This window comes from Diuraphis noxia, unplaced genomic scaffold, assembly GCF_037042655.1.
Source record: "Diuraphis noxia isolate RWA-SAM2 unplaced genomic scaffold, SU_Dnox_SAM2 contig0002, whole genome shotgun sequence".
Taxonomy (NCBI): Eukaryota; Metazoa; Arthropoda; class Insecta; order Hemiptera; family Aphididae; genus Diuraphis; species Diuraphis noxia.
In genome coordinates, this window is record NW_028301712.1 from 84,347,925 (window position 1) to 84,375,597 (window position 27,673).

Sequence of the window (27,673 nt, forward strand, 5' to 3'; positions counted from 1 at the left end):
TCCTTCACGCTACGAAAACCTAGTTTTAGCGAAATATACACACAAACACATTACACATATTATACACAATGTTTGTTCGTTACTGTGTTCAAATTAGTTGTTGTGCCCATGTGATGGAATAACAATTTATCGAGACGGTGCGTATAATAACGTGTTATTTTTATTTACATTACAAAATATTGTATAACATATAACATTATTATCCTTTTGTGATGCAAACACGTACATATTATTATTACTATATCCATATGATAAGATAAATATTAACAACACATAATATAATAATATTATATTGTATTTTTTAAGTAATGTATGTCAATAACACAAAAAAAGTATACATAAATAAAATAATATTTATAAGTAAAAAAAAAAAAAAAAAATCATAACATTCTTATGGTATAAAGTTATTATAGTATTATTTTAACAATGGGTATATCGTGGCAAACGTAGACGAATAACAAGTTTGATCGCGTCAAGTGTTAATCATTGATCGCGTTCACTCACTTCACTCGGTCGTGCCAGCTGTGCCACCGTAATCAGCGATCTCCACCTTGCTGAACATTTCTTCCAACGGCACACCCTCGAGTTTCGGGACTGTCGCGGGCGCTGACGTTTCCTGTACGGCAGCTACGGGTGCCTTATAGTACTTGCTCAGTCCCTCCGCAGGCGCCTGCACGCCGTCGTTCCTCTTTACCAGATACCCTATGTGACCGCTGTGTCCGCCGTGACCGCCGTGACCGCCTCCGCCTCCTCCGCCGCCGCCCCCGTGACCGTCGACGCCGTGGTGATGCGAGTGCGCGTGATGACCCGAGTGCTTGTGGCCGTGCGATGCCTGAGCGTGGTGGGCGTGCGTGTGCTGTGACTTTCCGTGGTGCTCGTGCCCGTGGCCGAAGCTGCCGTGGTGCCCGTGCGAATGTTCGGCCTGCCCGTGGTGCTTGTGGTTGTGGTCCGCGTGTCCACCGTGCGCGTGCGAGTGCTTGGCGTGCCCGAGGTGCTTGTGCGTGTGACCAGCTGAGCCTTGGTGCTTGTGGCCGTGCTGACCGTGCAGCGTGTGCTTGTGCCCGTGTTCCGCATGCGCTACATGGTTGTGCGCGTGTTCCGCCTGCCCGTGATGGTTGTGCGCGTGTTCCGCCTGTCCGTGGTGCTTGTGGGAGTGTTCAGCGGCGCCGATGTGCTTGTGCGAGTGTGCACCAGAACCCACGTGCTTATGACCGTGTTCGGCCTTGCCGTAATGCGAATGCTTATGCTCCGCTGCGCCGTGGTGCTTGTGGTCGTGGCCCGCGTGGCCCGTGTGCTTGTGGTCGTGGTGTGCGTGACCGGCGTGTTTGTGATCGTGTTCGGCGTGGCCCACGTGCTTGTGGATGTGTTCCACTTTGCCCTCGTGCACGTGCCTGTGAATCACTTCACCCTTGTGAATGTGTTCCCCGCCACCGTGGCCACCGCCGCCGCCGCCACCGCCGCCTCCTCCACCATGTCCGTGGCCGCTGTGAGTGCTATGGCCACCCGAATGGTGATAAGATGACAGATCTCCACCCGACGAGAAGTCCCCATGGCCTAGATAACTATTAAAACCGAACGTCCGATCTCGTCATTAAACACATTACCAATAGTCGATTCTTTACCTGGTGCTGATATTCATTCACACTATTTCAAAATAATTGCCAAATAAATATTGAGGCCGTGTTTATAATATAATATTATGATACCAATGTAGAACATATTCATGAATTATAAAAAAAACAAATGACCTTTAAATAATAATTGTTAAAACACTAGAGTCATTATTACTATTTACTATAACGCAACTTATAAGTTATATATATACATAGGTACTACGATAAATGCTACTATTCCTCTGTTTTGGTTTCATATTTGATTCTCTGACAAGACAGAACGTATTGGTTAATTCCAAAAGTGTACGGTAAACGGAAAAGTTTTCTACGTTCAACGAATGATATTATTATCGCTTCGACAATATTTAACTCGTGTGTAAAGATATAGGCACCGGTAAAGAATATCTCAGGTAGATACTAAAAATAATATTTTATTATAATATATTATACAACAAATTCACCTTTCTTCGCCAAAAGAACCGTCGAAACAAAATAAAGCTAATAGAGTTAAGATGAACGCCCCGACAAGCTGAAACATTAACAATTTCAATTAATATTGTTTAAAGATAAATTTATTAATCTTTCACGATTACATATTTTATTAAGTGTAACCTCACACTGTAATTTTTTATTTGTTTAAGTCAAATTTAATGAATCAATAAAACATTAAATAATCGAATTAAATTTTTTATATATATAGGTACATTAAAACTGTGTTTTAAAATGCGTTGTAGCGTTATATTTTTCGTTTCTTAAAATATAAAAAAACATCGATACAAACCTTAACACATTCGTATTTTAGATATTACATCTAATTTAATTCTGTTTTATTTACGTATTTATTAAGTTCAACAAGAATGATTTCGAAAATTATTATTTAGGTATGAATTATTATAGTCATTACTAAATATTAATATTAGTTTTTTTTATAAATTATGCTATATTAACTATAATAAAAATCTATAGCTACTTATTTCAGTCATTAATTCTAATATTAATTTTTTTGGTATGAAAGTATAAAAACTTTGATTAGGTCAATTTTAATAAATCTTAAAAAAAGAATGTCTTTAAAAATATTAGTTTATTAACTTTATAATCTTATAATTTATACAGTTTAAGAAAAAAGAAAATCAGTAGTTGAAAATTTAAAATACTTAGTAATAGATACTCATGTTAATTTAGTATTGCAAGTCATCAAGACCAATATTTGCTTTGTGTATTGAATAAAACGTTCTTATATTTGCCTAGGTAGGTATTTAAAATAAATTCATTCAACAATAATGGAAAACATAAAAATGAATGATATTCAAAATATTGTTATAAGCTGTTAATTTGTTCATTTAATACCTGTCGTGCATTTCAGAAGATATTAAAAAAAATTGTTTATCTTGGTTCATGTATACGAGTGGTTAATTACAACATGTTTGGCAGTTGATATTGATTTTTAGTGACCGTGTTCAAGCTATCCAAATGAAAGAATACTACTTGGTTACATGGTAACATTATAGTTATTGTGGTCCACGAAATAGTAAATAAATAGTTGTACCCGTAAACTTTTAAGTCAACTTTTATGCTATAATCTAGTAGGTACGATTGCATCGTGATAAATTACTAATAAATAATCACTCTTCCTGTAAACAGCCAAACCACATTTTATTTTTAAGTAGAAATAGTATATTAATTAAAAAATAAATATTTTTTATGATGGCACCTAAGATGATAAACAGTACACCAAAAATATAGTTATAGACTACATAGTCAAACATAATATAAAATTAGAAACCAAGTTAATTAAGTAAAATGATATTATCTAGATCTTTAGAAAATAATTTATTACCTTCGTAATATCTTGTTACATTGTTAAACTGACTTAATGAAATTAAAAGATACCTAGGTAAAGAATTGAACGGGAGTAGAAGACGGCAGCAGTCGAACCTTTTATTTAAATATCTAAAAATAAAAATGAACTTGGTTGACCAAACTCGCATCATTAATAGGTCCGAAATTACAGTAACAACTAAATATGGAAATTTTTATATTATTTTTTTGTCTTGGTTGAAAAAAAATGAATTATTGCATATCATAATAATATTATGTATTGATGTGCCTAATATTTTCAGAAGCACGTGTCCGCGCAAAACAGCTGTTGCAGTCGATGTATTAAACGGATAAAAAATAAATAGGACACGCATTAATATACATAAAATTAAATAATATTAATGTTGTATTTTACTGACCATCTCCTATGGGTGGACGACACTTGATTGCGCTTAGAGAAATACCATCAACGAACTGATAACGGTTCGAGAGAAAAAAAAACAATTCAAAACAACGTGGAACGGCGACGTTTCGTTACGATTTTGTTTTTATGTGCGTCTATGAAAACCAATAGATTTGGGGCGAAAAAAACACTCTCAACACAAACACCGCGCAGTAATAATAGACGTGTCGTACGGCAGCGCGTGCTGTTTTATGTAGGCAATTTTGTTCCGGTTCGTTTAAAGGTCTAGAGGGGATGATCTACCACGGACGCCTGTTGCAGCTTACGTCACATGCCGGTTCGCCGCTGCTGCTGCAGATGTGGTATTCCGTACGTAGGTATATAGTATGTAACATAATAATACGATGTATTTATATTATCATATTAAGTTTTTTTTTTTTGTTATTTTTAAATTGTATAATCTTTTTTTTTTTTAACATAGAAGATTACTCTCGATGGACGATAGGACTGTATGTAATGGTATTTCCAATATGCGCATATTATGCTTATTCCTGAGATAGCTTAATATTTGATATTCTTGCTACCGTCTAATTTACTAGCTAATACAAATATTTTCAATTTAAACTCTAAATACTTACTTAGTACATTTTTATTAAAAATGTTAAAAAAATATATATTTAATTTTCGATTTCAAATTTACTTTGTTATTGAGTAAGTCTAAATATCATAATTGTTAGTTCCTGAAACAGTGTATTATACCATCTACTCTAATGATATATTACCTATATAATATTGTATTATAATACTCTTTATAAGTTGATCTAAGTAGTATATAAAAAGCTTTTTAACATGATATTAACTATTTTATTAAATAATAATAAAAAAAATTATAAGAAAAGTCGAAAGTTTTTTAAAGTAAATTTGAGGGAGAGATGACAATGATGTGGCGGTGAAAAAGAAAGCTCATAGTAGAATTATCTTTACATAAATCTTAAATTTGTATGATTCAATTTTCGAGAAGGTCTCTGGGACAATTTTGATTTAGATTTCGGGTAGCGGGTAGGGTTGGCTGGAAGAGAAAATTTAAAGTTTATAAATACCCTGTCCCTGGATTAAGATAATTTGGAGCCTGGAGCTAAACAATCAAAATATTGGTCACCCATAAATCAATAAATATAAGAGACCAAAAAAAAAAAAAATTATATTTTAATTTAAAAGCAGATAAAAGATCTTCCTTCTTTTTCTTTTCTGAGTACCACTTAAATACTTTTTACAGCCACTCATATTCCATTTTTACTTCAAATTTCAATACTTATAAGTTATAAGTTGACAAGTTTTATTTGTAAAAACACACACAAATCACTAACTACTGGTAAATCATTTAATGTTATAGTGACTTCAATTAAAGACTGTGTGACGTAAAAGACTTGTATTGTTTTCAAAGAAAAACAACGTAAATAAAATTTGTTCGGTTAATAATTAATAACTATATAAGTATATATTTTTTATATAACACCTAGTAATAATGTTTCAACCGTCGTAAATACGTAATTGACGGTATTCACAGTACTCTGGATTCGTATCAATACCATTTCTTCACAATTATCATTCTGCTAAAAATAGAAGATATTGACGATATTACGACAGCGTAATAATAATAAGTAATAACATATTATTATTCATTATTAATATAGCTAGCTAGCCTATAGGAAAAGTGATGTATACTGTTTGAAGTAGGTATGAGAAATATTTCATGAAATATTTCACTAAGTTGTGAAATATTGAATTTTTATTAATTATTTCATTATTTGGCCCTACTGCATTATCAATTTTATATTCCCGAAAATTTAAGAGATAACTAGATTACAGTAATTATAATTTATATTATTTCAAGTTCATTAGCAAAAAATATATGATCTTTATAATATATACTAATATACCTAAGTACTGATTTCCTAAAACTCAGGGCTTTAATGTTTCTTTTTAATATTTTTATTATGTTTTTTGTTATATTTAATTAGATAATTACATGTTGATTATTAGTAAGAAAACTATGATCTTTATAATATATACCTAAGTACTGGTTTCCTATACAAATAAATGTCATAAAGATTCATGATCAAGAAAATACTGATCTGATTTTTAACATTTAAGTATATAACTATATAAGTAACCACGTTCATGGTACATATACAATATACGATACCTACCCATTCCTTATTTTTTTTACATCAAATAATAGGTACAGCAAAAAAGTACAACATATTATTATACATTGAAACTGAGAAAAAAATGTGTGTCAATGACTAATGAGGTATTTAATTTATTTAGATTAATTATTTAATATTTTACAAGACAAAACTACAAAAATAATGATAATTGAAATATTTCACACATTTTGAAATATTTCGGGAAATTTTCAAACACTAGTGATGTATCATGTATTGTATCCAAGTATTTTTGATTAAAAAAAAAAAACTATATTATCTGCCAGGGGCTCACTATTGTTTGATATCCGTTGTGGGTCCAGGGCCATAACCTTCTCTGCCCCCCCCTTAATCCGGGATTATAAATACATACTCTAAATAGGGACAAAATATTTTGAAAATGATGTCTAGAAATTTCTTCCACATAAATATTTGTTGGAAATTTCACATTTAAACGGTTATTTATTTTTGAATACAGTAAAAAAGAAAATTAATTTAGCCAAAAATATTTCCGTTGTCTGTAATTTCAGATTTTAAACAGAGAGATGTATTATAAATTTATCATGTATGGCAAGCATTGATTTTTCAATGATAAGCGTTTGTGTGTTTGTTTACACACTGTACACGAAGAGTAGTAGAAAAGTGCTTAGATTTTCCATTATGGGGATGGTTAATGGTATGAAAATATGGTAAATCTAATTACTACTTTGGAGTGGTCAGAATTCACATTTTAGATTTTTTTTTTTTAGAAATCATCAGAGAAAAAAATTAAGAAAAATGTGACACAAAATCGGTTTTTGTTAAAAATCATTTTTTTTTTTTTTATTCGGTGAAACTTAAAAATAATCTAAAATAATATTAATTAAAAATTTTAATAATTAATAAAATATATAATATTAATATATAAAATAATTAATATTAATAAAAATAATATTAAATCTATATTTATACTAGCATTTTTTACATTATTAGATTTCGTATAATCTATAATAAAAATTGTACGAATATTTTTTTAGTATTATTTTTAGCTATTTATAGACATAAGACATTTTTGTTTAGAATTTTTTTTTTTCAATAAATATTGATAAAACTTTTTTGTTGTGTCATAACGTTTAAAAATGTAATAAAAGCCACAAGGTTTCTATAGATTTTTAATTTTCGTTAAAAACAGACATGTAATTGTTTTTCGGTAAAATAATGTAATTTATATAATAAATATTTCATTATCATTGCCTAAGAATATAATTTTTATTTAAAAATCTATTCCGTGCTATTCATTGAGTTTTCAATGTTGTATCTATGTATATTCTATAATTGTATCTTATTCTCGATAAATGTAACCTATATACAATTTTATTCATTTTATTATTGCAATTGATTAATAATTATCCGTATTCCTTTCATGGTTAATTTAACCTAATCTAGTGGTTTGGCAGGTAACTAAGATAATAAATACGCACGGAGAACCGAATAGGTCATTGAACTATACTTACTGTTAGTTTATAATTTTTTAAGTAAAGATATTTCAAAATTATAATTCATTGCAATTTTACATTAAAATCGTAATTCAGTGTTATTAACAATAGAAAATGCAATACAAATTCTTATCTAAGCAACATAAAACGCACTGTCTTGCACGAGTGAAGCCAAACAAGTACTTATCTACCTACCTACACTTTTTCATTACATTTTTTTTGGTTTTTGTTAAGGACATATTATATTTTTTACAAAAACAGTATTGGCATACAATTTAATGAATAATACAATAATTATAAAGAGTGTGTTATATGTGAAAATGTATTCTTTTGTGTTTTTGTTTCGTTTGTTAAATAATCACAAAATCACCAAGAAGTGTACTTTTATTATAAAATATTTTTGTTGTACTAATAACATTTGTTCACTTTAAAAAGTATCAAATACTAAAATATTGTGAAAGCGTGTAGTGTGTGTCCATAACAATATATAATTTTCTTAAGGAAAAACAAATCATTAAATTTAATAATATAAAGTATATACCTAATAATATTTACTATAAATATTACGCTGTTATATACATTAATATTTATTTTTCTATATGATTTTTAAATACTTATGTACTAGTTCGTTACGAAAATAACTTACTTTGCTTAGTAAGGGATATTCGGTGTAAAAATTTTATCTATCTTCTACTTTGTATAATATGTTGGGATTTAAAATTGTAGCTTATCTACTAGAAGACTCTTGGAGGTAGATATCTACACACGTGGGCACATGGCACCATTCACATCTCACACCACATGGCACATCTTATTTTAAACATCATTTAAATATTCACCATTTGCACTTTCTCTAAATTTCCCCCTGAAAAATTTATCGACTTGTTACAAAATAGTGATCATATAATAAATTATATTTGCTACGTTGTTTACGTTGTACATGCACATACAGATGCAATTCGAGAAAAATGACTTCTTTTGCCGTGACAAATTTTCGTTTTATTCTTGTTGTTTATTATACCCATACAATAATACTAACAGTACTCCAAATTCAATATATTTTGTATCACTATAGAAATATAATTTTATAATAATATATACGTGGCAGTTTACATATATTATACAACAGATTTTATTATTGTTGGTTGTATAAAATCTAAAAAAATAGTAATTATTGTTATATCAGAGTTTTTTTTTTTATTATATTCCAGTACTATTGTCCAGTGTTTAATTACGAAATATCTATGTACCTGACCTCCGAAGTTAAAACATTTTTTGGAACTCAGAAAAACTATACATCTAATCTTAATTCTTAACGCAAATATTGCACTAGACGTTTTGTCACACCGTTAAACAAGTGCGCATATAAATATTATCGATTTCACGCTAGATTATTGATGGCTAACGTTGGTCTACTTGTCAAGGTCGTGTTATTGTATTATGATAATTATTGTCTTAAATACAAAACTAGAAATAACCATTATCAACTTCCGAACGGTTTCATGTTAAAAACACATTTATGCTTGCATATACATTATCCAATATATTATGAATATCGTGTTATCGTAATTAAAGCTAAAATATTGATCCTTACGTACCTGGCCTACTTAAAACTACTTACATTATTACTAATTATTATAAAACTAATACAAAATTCGAAAGAATCACTTAAAAAAATTATTAAAAAAAAAATTCAACATTCAGATCCTCTCAATTTCCCGTTAACCACTTAAAAGTACAATAATTAACTTCACTGATATAGTGTTATTATAATTTTATATTTTAATATATTTATAGATTTTACGTAAACATAATAAGATATGGTTAAAATAATATCATGCAATATTTCAATCATCTTATGATAGAATTAATATTTAATTGACACGTCAATGTCAATATTCTAAATTCATAAATTTTTATGGATACAATTATACACACAGATTTAGAATTATAAAGATGATATCTAATTTTTAATTAAATATGTTGAGTTTTATTTAAGTTTTTAATTTCATATTATAACGTCAAATGCAAATAATTAGCAGTGACAAAATTTTAAAAATTCTTCGAAGAATGCCCTGTAATCAAATTGAACTCCGGAGAATTGGATCACAATAATAAACTTTTTTTAAATAACGTAGAGGTAATTGAGTCACTAATATTTTGCATTTAAAACAGATCATCTGCGAAAACGATCTGAGTGTACGTACCAGCCGGTGCTGGAAGCTCCTGGATGGGTGAACACCCTAGTTTTTAGCAACAAATCCTTGCTACATTTATACAAAACGTGTTAAAATTAAATGTTCCTCCAAAACAGTACTAGACTTATGACCTTAGTATTTAAAGCCTTGATTTTGATAAGATAAAAAAAAAACAAACAGATAGCAGAAGTTTATATTAAATTAAAATTATTGAAACATTAAAAGTTGAGGTATGAAGTAGTATTTTGTAAACAAACTTATTCAAGGTTTAGATGTCAGAAATACAATTTGGGGTACATTAGGGAATCTTTTATTCTACTTTTTAAACTTAATATATATTTATAAAAATAATCAAGAAACCTAAAAAATCACCAACATACACTTCCCCCATACAATTTTATTAGTGTATAGTCATGTAGTTAATTAGATTATGTTATATTCGTGTGTGCACGTTTTTAAATGTACTGGTATAGTTGACATATAACTCATAACTCTAAAAATTACAAAAATACATATACTAAATGTAAACATGCCCCCCCCCAAAAAAAAAAAAATCAACTGTTATTTGTTTTTTGAATTATTAATTTTGTATAATAATTATGTCTTTTCATGTCAATAGATCAATTGATCCTTTAATTAAAACAAAATCGTAAATTAATAGAGATAGTCATCGTATACCTGACCTGGCGTGGAGTGATAAGCTCACCATGTCGTTTTTTGCAAAATATAGTTTATAGAAAAAGCTAAAAATAATGCGTAGATATGATAGAACTAGCATAGACCTTGGACCCTGAGCCGTTTTGAGACTATTTTGTTTTCGGCACTTCAACGTCGAATGATTTCACGCTGCGGTTGCAGTGACACGTCGTTGTAGGGCACGACGGGATCGAGCGTGTAGTAAACGTTGTCGACGGTCGGCGGTGAAGCGATAGCGGAAACCGACGACATCCCATCCAGCGTGTCGCCGCCGCCAACACCCGTCGCCGGGGAAGGGTAGTTGTGGTCAACCTGGAATACTTGTGCGGTGGTGGCCGGATGTGGTTGTGGGACCGCGGTCGGCATCATGCCTTCAAAATCCGCTACATTTTCCTGTACTTGATAGCCGCCCGTACTGTGGTGTCCGTAAACGGCGTTGCTGAACTTGTGACCGTTTGGTAGCCGCGGAAATCCATGCTCGTCGAGCTCACGATAAGCTGTCTTCGGGCCGGGCAAATCCGCACCGGCTGGACTGTGGCCGTATTGACCGTGTGATGCGGCGTTACCGAACTTAGCGACGTTCCTGTGCGGGTTGTCAATATGTTGGTGTGCTCGTGGAGGTCCAGAAGGTCGACCGCGTTGATTTTGTCCACGGACACCTGAACTAGACGTGTCTTTCGCACGCCACGCACCTCCAAAGTTCCCGCGACCAACACCGCCGAAGTGCTCGAACCTGTGACCGCCAAAGTGCTCAAAACTATTGTGACGGCCCAAGTGCCCGCTGTTTTTGGGATCGCCGACGTTGCCGTGCTTGTGGTCGCCAAAGTATACGTGTTGATGATCACCGAAGTGCGCGTGTCTGTGGTGCCCGACGTGCATGGGCTTATGCTCGCTAAAGTGCATGCCGCCGGGCTCGTGCAGGTCACTCGCCACGCGCAACACGTCGCCAAAGTGTCCATGCATCACTTCGACAGGGTGGCCGTGCTTGTGGCCATCGCCTATGTGCTTAACATTTTCACCAGCTTGCTTGCCATGCCACATGTCGTTGACATGGTGTCCGTGGAAGTGGTGTTGGAGTTGTTGCATGGCCGCACCGTTTGCGTGGGGGCCATAATTGTACGTGTCGACGACGTGACGGTGCCGTCCGTGGTCGGCGGCGTCACCGTAGTGTTTATGTCGGGCGCCTTCAATACGGACACCCTGTGAGGTAATCCCTTTTGAGAGATTTTCATCGCGCAAATGACCACGATCTCCACCATAACCACGACCGCGTTGGTCGACGGGTGCTAATCCGCGGCCGCGTCCGTGGTTCCCGGAAGTCGATGGTACCGTCTGGTTACCGTTAACACGTGTCCTGTGAGGTGCATCTGGTGCATCGGGCTCCTCGAGATAGTTGACTTGACCCGTAGACGGCGTCGAGAAGGTGTCCGCGTGCACGGGTTTTTCGATAATCTTGTAAATCATTTTCGTGTGGTGTATTTTTTTTATGTGAACCGGAACTGTTATTATTACTCGTTCGTTTCTGAAATTATAATCAACAATGATAATATACTATAAATGTTTGTAGTAAATTATGTTTTTTCATTATGATTCGTCGATTTTAATGTGCACCTATGCCTTTATAGTGTAGACAATTACAACTATTAAAATTTGAAAAACGACAGCGTCTGTAACCCGATATGGAGCTGAACGAGTATATATAGGTATTACTTACGTCATAACGTAAATTGCAAAAAAATTTAAAGCGGAGGACTCATTCTGGTGTTGGCTGTTGCTACCATACTATTATCTCCGCCTGATTTCGAATGACGATTAGTTTCAAAGAAAATTGAATTAACGGTTTAAGTGGGCTTACATTATATTTTCTGGTTAATCTTAATAACAGTTAATCGCTCACGGGCCCTACTTAATAATATACTTATTTGTTTTTAAATTTGAGAGCAACTAAGTCAATTTTAACACCAGATGGTAAAATTTATTAGGTACCTATAGAAAATAAAAACTGTTTAAAAAAATGTATCGATTACAAACCATTTGATACGTAAATATATAACAGTTGGAATAAGAAATATTTTGTTACATAACTATAATAATAATATTTGTTTATTTTGTGATCAAAATAACATGAATATATCAGAAAAAGAATTACTTTAAATTAAATGTATTTTAGTCTCATATAATCTATGAGCATTTGCTCTTAATGGTTATGTTTAATTCATAAAAACAAAATTTTAAATGTACAGAATATTTAGTATATTTCAGATATTTTTTAGATGTATGTAAACAACAAAATAATTATTTTTTTAATGATAGAATTTTGGACATGTAAAAACAGACATTAATCACATGTTTTACTATTTTGAAAATTAATGGAATTCTCAATAGATAACATATTGTGTTCATTTATAATAGGTTATGTATAAGTATAAAATATTTAGGGATTGTGCTAAACAATTCCCACCCAGTCCTAAACTCGGCATTTAAGAACCAAGCACCCTTGTACTTTAATTACATTAAAAATGAATTCTAACTTAAATTTACAAAACATTTTTGTTTACTTCTTATTAATAACAGTATACCTATATTCAAATTACATTTCTTTCGAATTATGATGATTATTATATCAAAAAAGTGTAGATGAAAATATGTAAGGGTATGGTTGGTGGTGTTTCAAATGAATATTTACCCATGCATTGTAATATTCGTATTATAACTATACATAATGCATGTATTAATGTTTAGCATTGTAGTTCCAAAGAAGCGATGCTAATGTATTGGCATTTAAAATGTAAAACACCTACCCATAAACGATTTTGTATTCCACCATACAATCGATGATAAATATCCACCATATTATCAAAACAAACATCTACAAACAAACAAAACAATAAAATCAAAGCACAACACGAAAATGAAAGACAAAGTTTACTTGGTATATTAATGTTTAAATTGGACAGATAGTCCTTGCACTGCAGTATTTTTACAAAATACATTTAATAGCATCACTACCGTCCTATAACTGAAACAGTGAAACGTTTATGACGAATATCATAGCAGTGCAACATCACTACTATAGATAACCGTTAACGATATAGTGACCAGTCAATATGAGTTTTATTTGAATTTTTTCCCAGACGTTGGAAAATGTAAAATTTCTCTTTCTCGTGGACTTTAAACACAATAAGTCACAGTTTACTGTTATTCAATTGTTTTATTGTTGTATTTAATATTATATATCTGGACCGACTCATCCGTAATTCGCAAGCTGTGACGAAATTAGAATATTTCATGAAATTTATTGTTCTTAAAAAATCAAACGATTTTTTTCTCTTTTTTTTTTTTTTGCAACACCTTCTCAGAACTCGAAAATCAAATAATCACTTCAAGTAGGTATAATGATATAACTCTAATAGTGCTAACGAAATCTAACATCGCTGACGTTTGTTTGATTGGATGTGTTTTTCCGCATGGCGTTAATAGGGTTGTACTCTACTAGTTCATTTAATTATTATTAAACGTTATATTACTTTATATCTGCACAAAATCGTGTTATTATTGTTATTGGCTTTTTTTTTTTTTTGAAGAGGAAGGAGGTTGGTGAGGGACAGACTCAAAACCATGTCGCCATTATATTATGATTTATCGATACGTTTGAAGATATTGTTTCGGGAAATTATTGACAAGACGTATCCGTCGGGATTATTTGTTTTGCAATAATGTGACGGCGATTACAGCATCAAATTGGCCATTTTTATTATTATTCTATGAAAAATAACAGTCGGACAGGGTTTAACGTCAAAATTGTATCACATGTAATAGTGACAACAATCTCGGCTGCGGCGGCAGTTACGTTCAACAGACCATACCCCATCGAGAGGCTGTTGCGCAATCATCGTCGTCAGGACCCGAATGACGCCTCTCTGGTGAAAGTAAAGGTAATTTGCTTCTCAGTTTTTCTTTTTGGATTTTCCGGTATTCGTGTCAAGGTTAGTGGCTGGACATTGTAAATACATCATATAATACACTAATAAACATTATACCCGTGTACAATATAATATAATGTATTAAATAATTAATATTATAGCTGACACCAAAACGAAACGATAGACGTGTCAGACGAAACATTTGTATTATTGTTGTGAAATTTGATGCGATAATGTATGTATACTTTTCAGAAAAGAAATAAAAAAATCTTGATCAATCAGTAAGGTTTTGTTTTTAAGGATTTTCAAGTGGAGATATTTTGTACTTGGACATTGAGTTGAATCGTAATTTCATGTATAGAAATACGAAAGTCTCAGGGCAAGTTTGTGAATATTTAAAACGTTACAATTTTATCAAGATTCATTTATACATTATAAATATATTATTTGTTTACCTATATATATTATTTATACCTTAAATTTTGTTGATAATTTTAAAGATATAACCTTATTAGTAATGATAACATATTGTACTTCAATCAAATACTGACATTTATTAGTTTAATTGTTTTCTTCTGAGTTGAGATGAAGCAGATGAAATAATCTAAAAATCTTTAAGTAGCATGAATTATAAATTATTTCTTAGATAATATTTGGAAAGAATTTAAAACTTTTCGAATTTCATTCAACTTTTGATAAAAAATAACATATCGAAATAAATAATGGTTTTTGTAGTTTTAAATTTATTTTTCATACTAACTTGATCTATAAAATAGTGTTGAGGGATATTGTTTGAACAAAAGTAATGAAAGTACGAATATATATAAGGTAGAATAAATAGTATAATTACAGAATTTATTATAAACACAAAATATATTTACCACCAGGGGAAATATAAATATAACACTTTATTTAGTGATTGATTTAGTGTAGATTAGAAAATAACAACAATTGCTCGGATAAGATAACCTGTAGATTTGATTATGATTTGATTGCGTTTTTATATTTCGATGACAATGTAACTACTAACAAGTAAATTAATATTAATGTATGTAAATTTTATCACCGATTGGTACAATTGTTCAAAAATAATTGATTTTTAGTAAGAGCATATTATGGAATATTTTTTTTACTAAACAAACTATCCGTGGCATCTGTGACTATTAGACGTAACAATACTTTTTACAATATTCATAATATGCTATAATACAATATATAGATAATATTAATTAGTAAGAAAAAAAGAAAAGAATCATATAATAATATTATTGGAACAACAGGACATGTTATACATTGTTATATACAATTACAATTTATCAATAAGTTGCGTTTCTGATAAAAATTGTATAATTCTAAAGACGTTGATTGGTTCAGGGTTGAGTAATAATTCAGCGAGGTGGTCGGAGATTTGAAGTTGTCTTCTTTCCTTGTCATAAGTTATATATGGAAATTTTTAGACTCCGGTATATCGTATATGTAATGATAACCATGGTCATATTAGTTTGTATAACTCAGTATAAGTCACTTAAAACAATATTGAAGTAATGACGCCTCGAGCGACAATAATCATTTATTTATAAATATAGATTAAACAATAATTAACACACTTAATTATAAATTACGATGTATTATTTAAATGATGTAATAATAATTTCACGTATATGGTTATTACTTATTGACCGAGTTAGATGTAATTAACTCCACAAGATACAGACTATAGAGCCTATATTATAGAGTATAGGCAACTAAAACTACGTAGTACGTATTTAATTATTTAAAAAATAAAATAAACTAATTTAAATCTTAGTCCTACGCGCATAGTCACGTCAACTTAAAAGAGGTCGTCCACTAGAGACAATAGGAGCTAGACCACTAGCACTAACTCATCTCAAAATCATGAGTTATCAATAAATTATATTCTTATATGTTCTTTGCTTAACTTATTTTTTAATATGTGAATATGTAATTATATAAATGCACGACTTATGAATAAGTCTAGATAATAATACAGTTAGTAAAACTGTATAAATGATGATTCACCAAGCATGCTCACCCCAATTGTTCTTATGATAATGAATTTATTCAAATTAATGTTTAGAATTTTCTAATACAATTAGGTTCCATTTTTGTCAAATTCTTGACACTTTAGATGCTATTTAAGCAGTTTCTTATGGTGAGGTATAACTATCTGTTCTTTTTTCAAACGAGAACCATTCTATTTTACTTAAATTACTAGGTAATTTTTTTTAAAATTAATTCTGATGTACCTAATCTTAAATTTTAACGAGTAGTTTAAAGATACCTGTTAAAATTATTATATTAGTAATAAAAGTCTTTATATAAATGATTATGGTACCCGCTTATTTTCTCGAATCGAAATTCTTAAATGCACTTTTTCCCAAATGGTATTTTGTTCGAAAATCCTAAATTCTGAAACCTTATTTTCCGAATGCGTTTTTGCCGACAGTTATTGTTCCCGAAATAAAAATTTCAAAATTGAATATTGTCGCGGACCGCGGGTGACGTGTGCGGCGATAAAGATAGTATTTATGAAAAAGTACGGGTATCTTGCCTTTATCACACTTCACCACCGTTACACGAACATTCAAACTGATTTGTATTTTACACTATTTTACACCGATATCATAATTACATTGTAATCGTAGTCTCGTACTCTCGTTATTCACGTACTATTGGCAGTCGTTCTACTTCCATCTTCGAACTACCTAGTGTGTTTTATTGTAAAAATTGTTTTATTTTTACTTTAACAATTACCATCATGGCTGAAATTAAAATTTTGGGTGAAATAAAATTAATTTGTGGTGGTTTTATTTACGTGCATTCTATTGTTCTAAATTACCAGTCAATGGAAAAACATATTGGGAATGTCAAAAATTACGTAGGAAAAAATGCAGAGTAAGAATTATTATTATAAAAAGATTTAGGGTATACGGAATTTCCAAAAAAATACCATTCGGGAAAAAGTTGATTCGAAAATTTCGATTCAGGAAAAATACCGGTAACCATCAAAATGTAAACAAGTAGTTTTTTGTTACTTAAGTTTGTTTACTAAATATGAGGCTCTTTATAATAGGTCTGGAAGATTTAGGAGCTATGGTGATTTGAAAATGTTAGTAATTAATATTAATCCATCGAAATTTATGATTTAGTGAAAAATTCAAAGTATGATTGTAATCACTAGATCTAATATTAGGTAGGTACATCTATATTTTAGAATTTTGTATAATCATTGGTTACCGGTATTTTACTTAAATAATTCAAAACTACTTGTTAACATTTTGATACCTACGTTAAAATGTTTAGGTGAGCTAATAATTTACAGTAGAAAAAAGGGATTTCAATTGAAAAATAAAATTTTTAACCTCACAAGAACCTCTCTAAGTGTTAAATAAATATCAAGAATTGAAATTGTGGTCTACTTAAGAAAAAAAAAATCAGATTTTGAATATCCACATTACAGAAGAAAAAGAGAATGAGCATGATTGGTGAATCACCCTGTATGATAAAATCATAAAATAAAATATGTTAAAAATATTTGTATATAGATTGTAAACTATTTAAGTAAAAAAATAAAAAAACCAGGTTATTACTATTATACGTCATATAGTTTAAAATTTTCTAAATTATACGTATCATAGAATAATAAAAAAAAATTATTTTTATTACCTACGATACAAAATATAATGTCATACATTTCATATATTGTAGTCTATAATTTATTAAATTATATCTTGTAACAAAAGCATAGTAAATTTGTTATTGTTATTCAATAACCCTATGACAATATACGTGCGTTTAGTAATCTGATAACTTTAACTTTGAATGCATTATAAAAAAAAAATCATGATTAATTTTACAAGGGTAATATTCGAAAACATCAATTGAAAACAAATTTAATTTAAAATGAAAAATCATTATTTCGTAGATGCATGAAATAAGTTTAACTTAATTTATTTGTTTCATTTATACATATAAAATATAAATTAATTTAACTTATCAAAAATGAAATGTGCTTATTTAATTTTTACTTATTTGAGTTCAGTGTTTATACTGACATTGCAAAGCGTAGTAAGTTATAATATTGTATAGATAGTTTTAATAGTGTCAAATTGATTTAGAAAATCATACTAGGTTCATAATACATTTTTAACAGGGTCCAGCTGCAATCTTTCAACCTTTGAAGCGTGAGACTCATTTCACTAAGTTTGATTATCAGTTTAAAAACAAATCTAGTGGGATAGTCTACGAATGTTCATATAAACAAATTGGTTCTAAGCAAATGTTATTTTTTCATGTAGTAGTACATGAAAAACTTTTTCAAATTCATGTAAGTATTAATCATACTCTTAGAAATCTGTAATATTTGTTACTTTATATTACTTTATACCGAATTTCTGTTCTCTTAAAACATCTAAAATATGATGGTAATATCCTTTTAAAGTATTATATTCTCATAAAAATTTAAATAAAATACAAAAATAATCAAATAACATCAATGCATACTTTAATATGCAATTTATTCAATTTTTTTTAAATATTCTTTTAATTAATTTGTTTGATATAAATCTACATATTATGCATTTTTAAAATTTACGGGTTTTTTTTGTTGTTTTTTTGTTAGGCTGTCTAACTTAAATATCACGTAAATACAATTAAATACTCGTTCGTAATTACAGAAGTGTAAAACAAAATATTTGGATATTTGAATATTTGATAAACATATTATATATATATATATATATATATATATATATATACTATATAGGTATTGATATTTTTAGCATGAAAACAACTGCCAGCATTGTAGGTTAGTTGCTATGTTAAGTGAAAGGCACGGCAACTTATGATAGGTGCTATAACACTTCGCGTGTTTTTTTTTTTATTAATGATTTTAAAAAATTGTAAATATTAAAAAAAAATTCCCCGGTATCATATATTAAAATCAATAGTAAATTAAAATATATTTTTCTCACAACTTACAAACAAAATATTCTAAAATATGCTAAATGAGCTAAGATATTATTTACGAGTAGAATAGGTATGGGTGTAACTAAGATTTAATAGTTACAGGGACTAGAGTCGTATAGAAAAGCAAAGTTAAAAATAACCCGTGAGGTGTAACCTTCTTTCAATGTATGTCATTAGAGTTTAATAGGCACAGGTACTAGGTAGTTCAGTAAAATAAAAGTTAAAAATGAACCATAGGTTAAATGTAATTCTTGTCATAAAAAAAATGTGTATAATGTATGATATACATTTTATAACTGTATTTGCCTTCGACCTTAATTTAGATGAAAATGTTTATCAAATATAATTATCGATAATTTTATTATCTAGATGATTATCTTTATGTATTTTACTTAAGCAAGATCATTGAATCTGCATGTTTTGGGTTATAGTCGACTTGATGTATATTTTTATTATCCTTATACATAAACCCATACAAAGTATGTTCACAATATCAATATATTATATAGGTAGTTATTAAATATTTTAAACACTAAATCCATGGCGTTTATCCAATGATTTGGATTTTTATCAGGAGTTCCTAAAAAGAAAAAAAGTACCTATGTAAGGGGTTTATGCCCGTTTAGACAATCTTTCCCCTTGTTATGTATACGAGCAGGGCCGGATTAAGAGGAGTGGAGGCCTCGGGGCATCAAAGAAGTGGGGGCCCCCTGGCCCCAAATTATTTAAAAATAAAATGAACAATTTTTTTTCAAAGTAGATTATTTTTATTTTATTAGTATTTAACAAACATAATATATACAATATATATAATGATAATCAGAAACAAGAAAATAAATTTAAGTGTTAACAAACGGAACCTTCCGATCTTTTTTCGCCGAAAAATCGTTGATAAGTTCGCTGAAATCCAGTTCCCGAAGTAAATCACTTTCAATGCTCAGGAGAGAAAGTTTTGATAGACGGGTTACGCGTTATTGTATTATGCTGCTGCTATTCAAAATGTAAGCATTTAAATATAAATATTAATTAATAATAAATTATAATGTCGTTCCACTCACACATAGAAAAAGGAAAATCGAATAATATTATTATTGTGCGTATAGCGCTTGCGAGTGTTGTATACCTATCTCTCGATGATACACAAAATAATCGATGAACAATTAATACTATTTTGAATCACTTTATTATACATAAAACAAACACACAAAAATACGGGTCTCTATGAATCGTTTACAAACATAATATCGTCTCTCACTCGAAACCCGCACTGTCCCTCTCCTGTGGTGCTTACGTCCTTAAATATTATTTTACAAAGTGCTGCCTCAGCTCATTTGCTTCGTTGGCCTAAAATTACGCAATTTTAACATTTAGCTAAAAGAAGTAATATTTATCTATTATCATTAATTGGCACATGCCACATACAACACGAGTTCGCGTCAATCATTAGAGGCGGTGGCGGTAGCGGTGGGGTTTAGGACGCACCGGATGTACTGATAAACAAACTTGTTGGCGACATAAAATTTCACGGAATTACTCATCGGCAATCAGTGTTAAATTTATTTTTATCCTATTGGCCACTTTCAACGGGATGGCGCGCGGTGGGGGACGGTGCATTAGTAATTTGAAAGATTTTTTTTTTCCGAAGTCACTATTGTGGAGGCCCCTTTTTTGTGGAGGCCCCGGGGCTATCGCCCCGGTTGCCCTCCCCTAAATCCGGCCCTGTATACGAGTATATTATGATTTAAGTAAGTATTTAAAACAACAACATAAATTTCTTTGGTAAAAGTAAAATGATAGACGATCATTTGAAATATTATATTACAGGTACAATCAAGGTATCTACATATTTTAACATAAATGTACTGCATACAGTATATTCTGGAATTTTAAATTATAATTAGTTGAATAAATGCCGAACATAATAATTATATCCTTTTTTTACTTTTTAAAATTTTTTTTAAACTATAAAATTGTAGCCTTTAAAATAATTAATGACAATAAGCACAAGTGGCTTATGAATTAGATAGAAAAGATAAAATAATAGAGATAAAGTAACAAAAAATAAGTTAATTTTTTTTATTAGGGTTAGGGCTTCGACAACTGCAGTCATTAGCCTGGGGAACTGTAGGTTTTAACACGTGGGTTTTTGGCAGAATTTTGAATGGGCACCCGTAGGTTTCTGCCATGCCCGGTTGGGGGGCGGCGGTATAAGTTAAACTAAATAACATTTATTTACATCAATTCGGATAAGGGGCTTGAGTGAAGAGGTTATTCATTGATGGTGGGTACTTCATGAGTTATTAACTTTTACATTTTATTTTATTAAATGTAATTAAACTTCAATTTTGGTTGAAACAATTATAAAAAATAGATTTATATCTAATTTAGTCAATCAGTAATCATTATAAGTTATGTTTCACTTTCACAATAGTAATATGTTCTCTCTTTTTTTTTTTGTTTATAGGCATCATTTAATGTTTTTAAATGCCATGAATATTACGTTGATTGTGTAAATGTTATATCTTACGAAGTTTGTGATTTGTGCTCAAAATTACAATTGCTATCCCATTTTATGATGTTTAAAAATTCTAAGGAAACCTTAACTGCATGTCCAATAGTGGTAAGTACAATTAAGAAACTATTAGGTACGTTAATTAATTAATTCTGATCTTAACTCAGTTGTTAGCTTTCAACCATGGCAGCTATTTGATATTTATAACCCTTAAATAATAGTAAAATAAATAAAAGTAATATTGAATTTTTTTTTTATTAAGAAAAATATAATCTATAGGTGCACATAATCTGTACAATAAGTCATTATGATAACAGTTAGAAATGATCATAACATGATTCACATGATAGGGGAAGTCACCCACTGGTAATACCCCCACACAATTATTTAGGTTTTATTATATTATATTATATATCTAAGTGAGCAAGGATAATTGTATAGTTGATGTTGTTGTAGTTGTTTTTTTTTTCAGAGTAGTAGGTTACGATTCCAATTTCTTTTCAGTCTACGTGGAGGTTGGTCAGGGATAAGATTTGAGGACATTTTTTGAATTAGGTGATTAATGTTCGATGGCAGTTTTATGTAAAAGGATTTATAGTGACGTTTTGAAAGTTTACTTACTGTTTCGATTTGTAAGACGTTATGAATAGATTCATTCGTTACGTACCAGGGAGCACCAGTGATGATTCGAAGGGTTATATTTTGAAATGACTGGATAGGGCGGATGTTTGAAGGTTTGGCTGGCCCCCAAACTTGAATACCATAGGACATGTATGATAGTTGAGAGCTACTATCACGATAGCGACTCTTGCATGAGTAACTATCATCGTGTGGACCCGGCTTAAATGATGAGGCTAAGTTTTTTGATTTCCCTGTTTTTGGTATAACGATTACGACCGCATGTTTCCAGATGGTGAGAAAATAGGAAAGCCGCAGCATTGAGTTGTAAATATGTATTAATGAGAGAATACATTTTTTTGACAGGTTTTTTAAAACTTTGTTTGTGATTAGATCATGCCCAGGTGCTTTACGTGCAGGTAATTTCTTGATAAGACAAAAAAATTCGTTGGGTGAAATTGATTTTGTAGGAGGAGACATTGGTAGGGGGGAAGAGATAAACTCATTAACTTGGCTCAAGTGTTCAGGATTTGGAAAAATGCTTGGTGGGGCTTGAATAAATTAGCTAGATGTTCAGTAAAAATAAGGGATTTTTCTTCGTCTGTTGACGCTAGTAAATTATTACTTGTGAGGAGATGAGAATTTTGTCATGTAGATCTCGCATTTCTTTTTTTGGTTAAAAGGATTCGTAAGTTGCACGGGAGAGTGTTTTTGGGCTGTGAATTAACGGGGGTAGGTTTATTTGAGGAAATCGCTGCTTTTTTCATAATTTCAACCAAGTCCTGTGCTGCATTTTCGACTTGATCTTGTGTTTTAAGTGAAACTCTAAGATCTATTAAATTGTCAAGATTTGTTTTGAATAAATCCCAGGCGATGGATCCTTTGGTGAGTGAGGCCGATCATTTTGTTTAGGTGATCCACCAATTGAGAGAATTACGGGGGTGTGGTCACTGGAGATATGACAGATATTACTGATATCTGTATTAAGATGGTTTGGGATGTTTGTTATGAAGAATTCGAGTATATCTGGGTTACGATTTGAATGTGAGGGCCAGTAGGTGGGTCCAAGTGGGGACACAAACGACAGATTACAATTATTAAGGACCGAATGGAGTGTTTTTCCTCTTTGGTTGTCGGAGATACAGACCCATTGGGAGTCCTTAGCATTGAAGTCACCCCCTGCTATGCAATGATGGCCTAGAGTATTGAAGAGACGGAGGAATGTGTCGCGTTGGATGGCATGACGAGGTGGGCAATATATAGAAGATACGGTTATTGGAATACTATTTATTTTTATAAAAAAAACTAGTTGCTTGAATAGAGTAATCTTGGAAAGAGGTTAATATATTATGTTGGATGGAGTTGGATACTAAAATACAGGAACCTGCATGTGCTGTTCCATCGGGATGATTTGTTTTATAAAGGGTGTAATTGAAGATACTAAATTTGGGTTTTTCAGAGAAATGGGTTTCTGTTATTAGTGCAATATCTATTTTAAAATCATTTAATACGGTTTGAAGTTCATTTTTGTGTTTTGGAAGACCATTTGCATTCCATAGTATGATTTTTAGCGGAGAAGATTCATTTGGTTGATTGTTAGTCATTTTTAGGATAATTTTGTTAATAACTGTAGTTAGTAGTGATATTAGGGGATTGATAACTGATTTAAGATCTAATATGAAGTGTGAAAAATGTTTTGTTAAATCATTGATGTTAGTAGCAATATCATTATTATATTTGGGGGTGTCATTTTGGTTCGTATTTTTTAAAACATCTGCATAGTTTGCATTGAGATCGGTATTATTAGAATAATTTGGGGGAGGGTCGTTACCAGTAGGGACTTGAACATTATTTTCTTTATAAAGTGTAATATTTGATTTTTGTGTATGGCTTGGTTTATTAATTAGTTTTGAGCTGGCATTTTTTTGCTGTTGGTAACTTTTGTAGGATGGGCATCCTCGATAGTTGGCTGGATGGGGTCCTCCGCATAATGTACATTCAGGTGGCTTATCTTTGGGTTTGGGATATTAATTCGTCGAGTGAGAACCGTTACATTTTACGCAGCGGGTCTGGTAGTTGCGATAGTGCTTTGTGTGTCCGGCATCAAGTTTTGGCACCTATGGCATTGGGTTAATTGTTTTTTCAGGCGAGGTTCTTCGAATTTGACTACTGAGTGGCAAATTAGGTTTATTTTGAATATGTCATTATTATTTGATTCGGGTTCAAGATCTATGAAGAAGAGAGGGAGCGGTTTTTTTGTTTGATTCTGCAGAACGTTTGTAACTTGCTTAACTTTGAAACCATGCTTTGATAATTCGTCTTTAATAAAGTCAAGGGGAGACTGATGTAAATTACGGAGTACTACTCGGAATGCTTTTTCGTCTTTGATCTGGTAGGTGTGGAAATTGACCTTCTTTCGATTTAAGTTAATTTGGACAGCTTTTCTGAAGGTATCAGGTGTATTTAATTGTAGTTTGATCCCTGATGTGTTACTCTTGCAAGTAAAATCATCAGTGTCGCAACAAAGTTTAATTGCAGTGCAAAATTTAAGAAAATCGACATTAGATTTTATAAAAATAGGTGGTGGTTTGTAGGTTATAGGTTCGGTTGATTCGGTCGTTTCCATATTATAATCATCTTCGATGTCGAGATTAACGTATCGATTCGGTGTTGTGAAAAAGCTTCCTGTGCTTAGGTGTTTATTTAATGGAGATAGTCCAGGTGATTTAGTTGAAGGTCTTTTATTATTTTTAGGTGTAGCAATTACCCAGTCTGTATCAGAAAGTGTATTTTCGATTATCGACGGATTGAGATTAGAGCTTGTTTGATTGCGCTTGGTTATAATGATGGGCGTAATGAGCTCATTAGTTGTTTTATATAACAGCCGAGCTGGCGATGTCAGCGGTGGCTGAGTTTTTCTTGGCATTTTGTTGTTAGGAGTTAATTTTTATATGAATAATAACTTACCCAGATCCCGAAAGATCGAGAGACTGTAGACGTTCTTGAAACAGTTTTAACAAAAAGAGATGTGTTTTAAACGAAAATGAAACAATGAGAAAATGAACGTCGGGTGAACGATTATTAGTGTGTAGCATGAGCAAGGCAAGATAACGCATGAGGCACGATAACGCAGTGTACGTGCTTCACTGTCGACTGCCACACGGCAACTTGTTGAGCATATTAAAGGTTTTTTTTACTCAATGGGGGGGGGGGGGAGAGTCCACATTTAAACATATTATGCTTTTCTAATAAAATAAAATATTGCTAATGTAAAGCTTATTTCTATAAATTTGGCTCATATTTAATGACCACATAATAGATAACATAAAAATAATTTTAAAACAAGAAATGCAATTGACAATATTAGATACATCGATTTTAATGCCGGGTTGCATAAACGGTCGATAAAAACAGTTTCATAAGATGTGATATCGGTTTGATAAACAAGCTGATAAACATCTTTATTGAATCTACAAAGTAGTGTTCAGTTGCACAAATAATTCCATTAAGTTCAATGGTTCGTTCGTTAACCGTGGTTATGTGGTTATTGATTACAAAATCACTTAAAAAAATGTGATAAGTCAATCGATGTTATCATTAAAAACATACTGTTATCAGTTCAATAAAGTTATAGAGTTCTTTTTAATATTTATCGAACCAAAATCGGGCCTTCAAGTTATCGAACCGATAGTAACATATTTATCGGGTCGATAAAAGATAAAAATCGTTTATGCAACAGACAATATTCTTATCGATCCGATTTCTGTATTATCGAACCGATCACTACTTATCGATCGTTTATGCAACACGGCATTAATGTTCTCATTCATGAATTTTAGGGTGAATACTATTACAAGAACATGACGATAGAAGCTGATAAGTTTGGGTCTATATTTGGTATTCCGACTGAAAAATGGTGGGAATTTTATTGGAAAATCAATGTTATAATATACGATTCGAAGAAAGTTGAATTTGGTAATACGAATATTGACTTACACTTTATACAGTATAGAAGCCGAAATCGAAAAAATCAGAAAAATATAAAATGACAGCTTTCGCATTTTTACTAAAGTTGTATTATTGCATTACTAAATTTATTATATCTTAATCACTCATAAACGTTGTGATTAAAAATGCCTGTAGGAAATAAAAATTTTGATTTTGATTTTCAATTTAAGATAATAATAAATATATTATCAATTAAGTTTTATTTGTGAATTATATTATGGTGTATTTTTAACGCGTTTATTTTTAATAATAGGTAATAATGTAAAACGGTAAATGGTGTTTTAGTTTTTATTTAAACATTAAACATTGATTCAACTATTATTTATTATCAATTATCAGTCGCTATTCCTATAAAAATTTAAATTATATGAACTTAAAGTGTTACAAATCATGTATCGATCCATATTTTTGAACACCATTATTGTTTAAAAACTTTTGTCTCTGAATTGTTGATAATTTTAAATTAAAAGTTTGAAATATTCATAAAAATACCATCTCCCTCACCATGATAAATAAAAAGAACTGGGTAATACTTAAAACAAAATTTAAATTACGATAAAGTCCACATATTGAGTGACTATATGAGTGCAGATACTATAAGCTGAAAATTCTGTTATTAAATAAAACTAAGCATAAATGTATAGAAAAAATGCTTAGTATATAGGTACAAATTTCACTTTTATTATTTATTTTTTGACATGAGTTATCGTCAACATTGTAAAAGAATTAATTCATTGTCCATTAATAAATATGAATAGTATATCATTAAATTATTATAATATAAAAAACCCTATAATTTTATTTTATTCAAATGAATTCTAACTGATTGATATAATCAAGAAATGAACAATGGTCCTCATCATAAAAATCGCATATGAAATATACCTGATGCTATGATTGTTATCTATAATCATCACTCACCAACAACAATCATAAGTAAGTAAAAATACCTGGGTATGAATGTATGATGTATAAATATATAGCTACACAATTTTGAATTACATAGGTATTGGTATTTCAGTTTTAATTATTATGACTGTTGTTATCAGAGAGTTAACATAAAAATATTTCATTTTATTTAAAAGAAAAATCGTATTAAATTCTTGTAAATTAAATTTATTTGTTTACTATTAACTTATTCGTGTGTAATATTTATTTCGATTCAGCTGATAGTAAGTTATTGCACCTTATTAATTAAAAATTTACAAAAAAA

The 27,673-nt window shown here is 30.8% G+C and overlaps 3 protein-coding genes across 3 annotated transcripts; 1 reads left to right on the forward strand and 2 right to left on the reverse strand.

Moving 5' to 3' along the window:
• Window positions 1-142: 142 nt before the first annotated feature.
• LOC107166329 (uncharacterized) lies at window positions 143-4,063 on the reverse strand. The gene is made up of 3 exons (XM_015514931.2): window positions 3,851-4,063; window positions 2,075-2,142; window positions 143-1,562 (listed from the first exon to the last, which is right to left on the reverse strand). The coding sequence occupies exons 1-3, from the start codon at window positions 3,851-3,853 to the stop codon at window positions 506-508; spliced, it is 1,128 nt and encodes a 375-aa protein (XP_015370417.2). The 5' UTR covers window positions 3,854-4,063; the 3' UTR covers window positions 143-505.
• Window positions 4,064-9,522: 5,459 nt separating this feature from the next.
• On the reverse strand, window positions 9,523-11,874 carry LOC149059022 (uncharacterized). The gene has a single exon (XM_089218528.1). It carries the CDS (start codon window positions 11,872-11,874, stop codon window positions 10,540-10,542), a length of 1,335 nt encoding a protein of 444 aa, XP_089074654.1. The 3' UTR covers window positions 9,523-10,539.
• A 6,436-nt stretch (window positions 11,875-18,310) lies between these two features.
• On the forward strand, window positions 18,311-26,501 carry LOC149059023 (uncharacterized). Its single transcript, XM_089221553.1, has 4 exons — window positions 18,311-18,422; window positions 18,508-18,681; window positions 21,787-21,942; window positions 26,292-26,501. Exons 1-4 carry the CDS (start codon window positions 18,357-18,359, stop codon window positions 26,499-26,501), a joined length of 606 nt encoding a protein of 201 aa, XP_089077679.1. The 5' UTR covers window positions 18,311-18,356.
• Window positions 26,502-27,673: the final 1,172 nt, after the last annotated feature.

What these genes read in the sequence shown, in the direction of transcription:
- LOC107166329 (XM_015514931.2), bottom strand. An exon ending in GGTTCTTTTGGCGAAGAAAG is followed by an intron (nt 1,563 to 2,074) that starts GTGAATTTGTTG and finishes CGGTTTTAATAG; the next exon opens with TTATCTAGGCCATGGGGACT.
- LOC149059022 (XM_089218528.1), bottom strand. Translation starts at nt 11,874, where the DNA reads ATGATTTACAAGATTATCGAAAAACCCGTGCACGCGGACACCTTCTCG.
- LOC149059023 (XM_089221553.1), top strand. Translation starts at nt 18,357, where the DNA reads ATGAAATGTGCTTATTTAATTTTTACTTATTTGAGTTCAGTGTTTATA. An exon ending in AAAAACTTTTTCAAATTCAT is followed by an intron (nt 18,682 to 21,786) that starts GTAAGTATTAAT and finishes TTTTGTTTATAG; the next exon opens with GCATCATTTAATGTTTTTAA. An exon ending in TAACTGCATGTCCAATAGTG is followed by an intron (nt 21,943 to 26,291) that starts GTAAGTACAATT and finishes CATGAATTTTAG; the next exon opens with GGTGAATACTATTACAAGAA.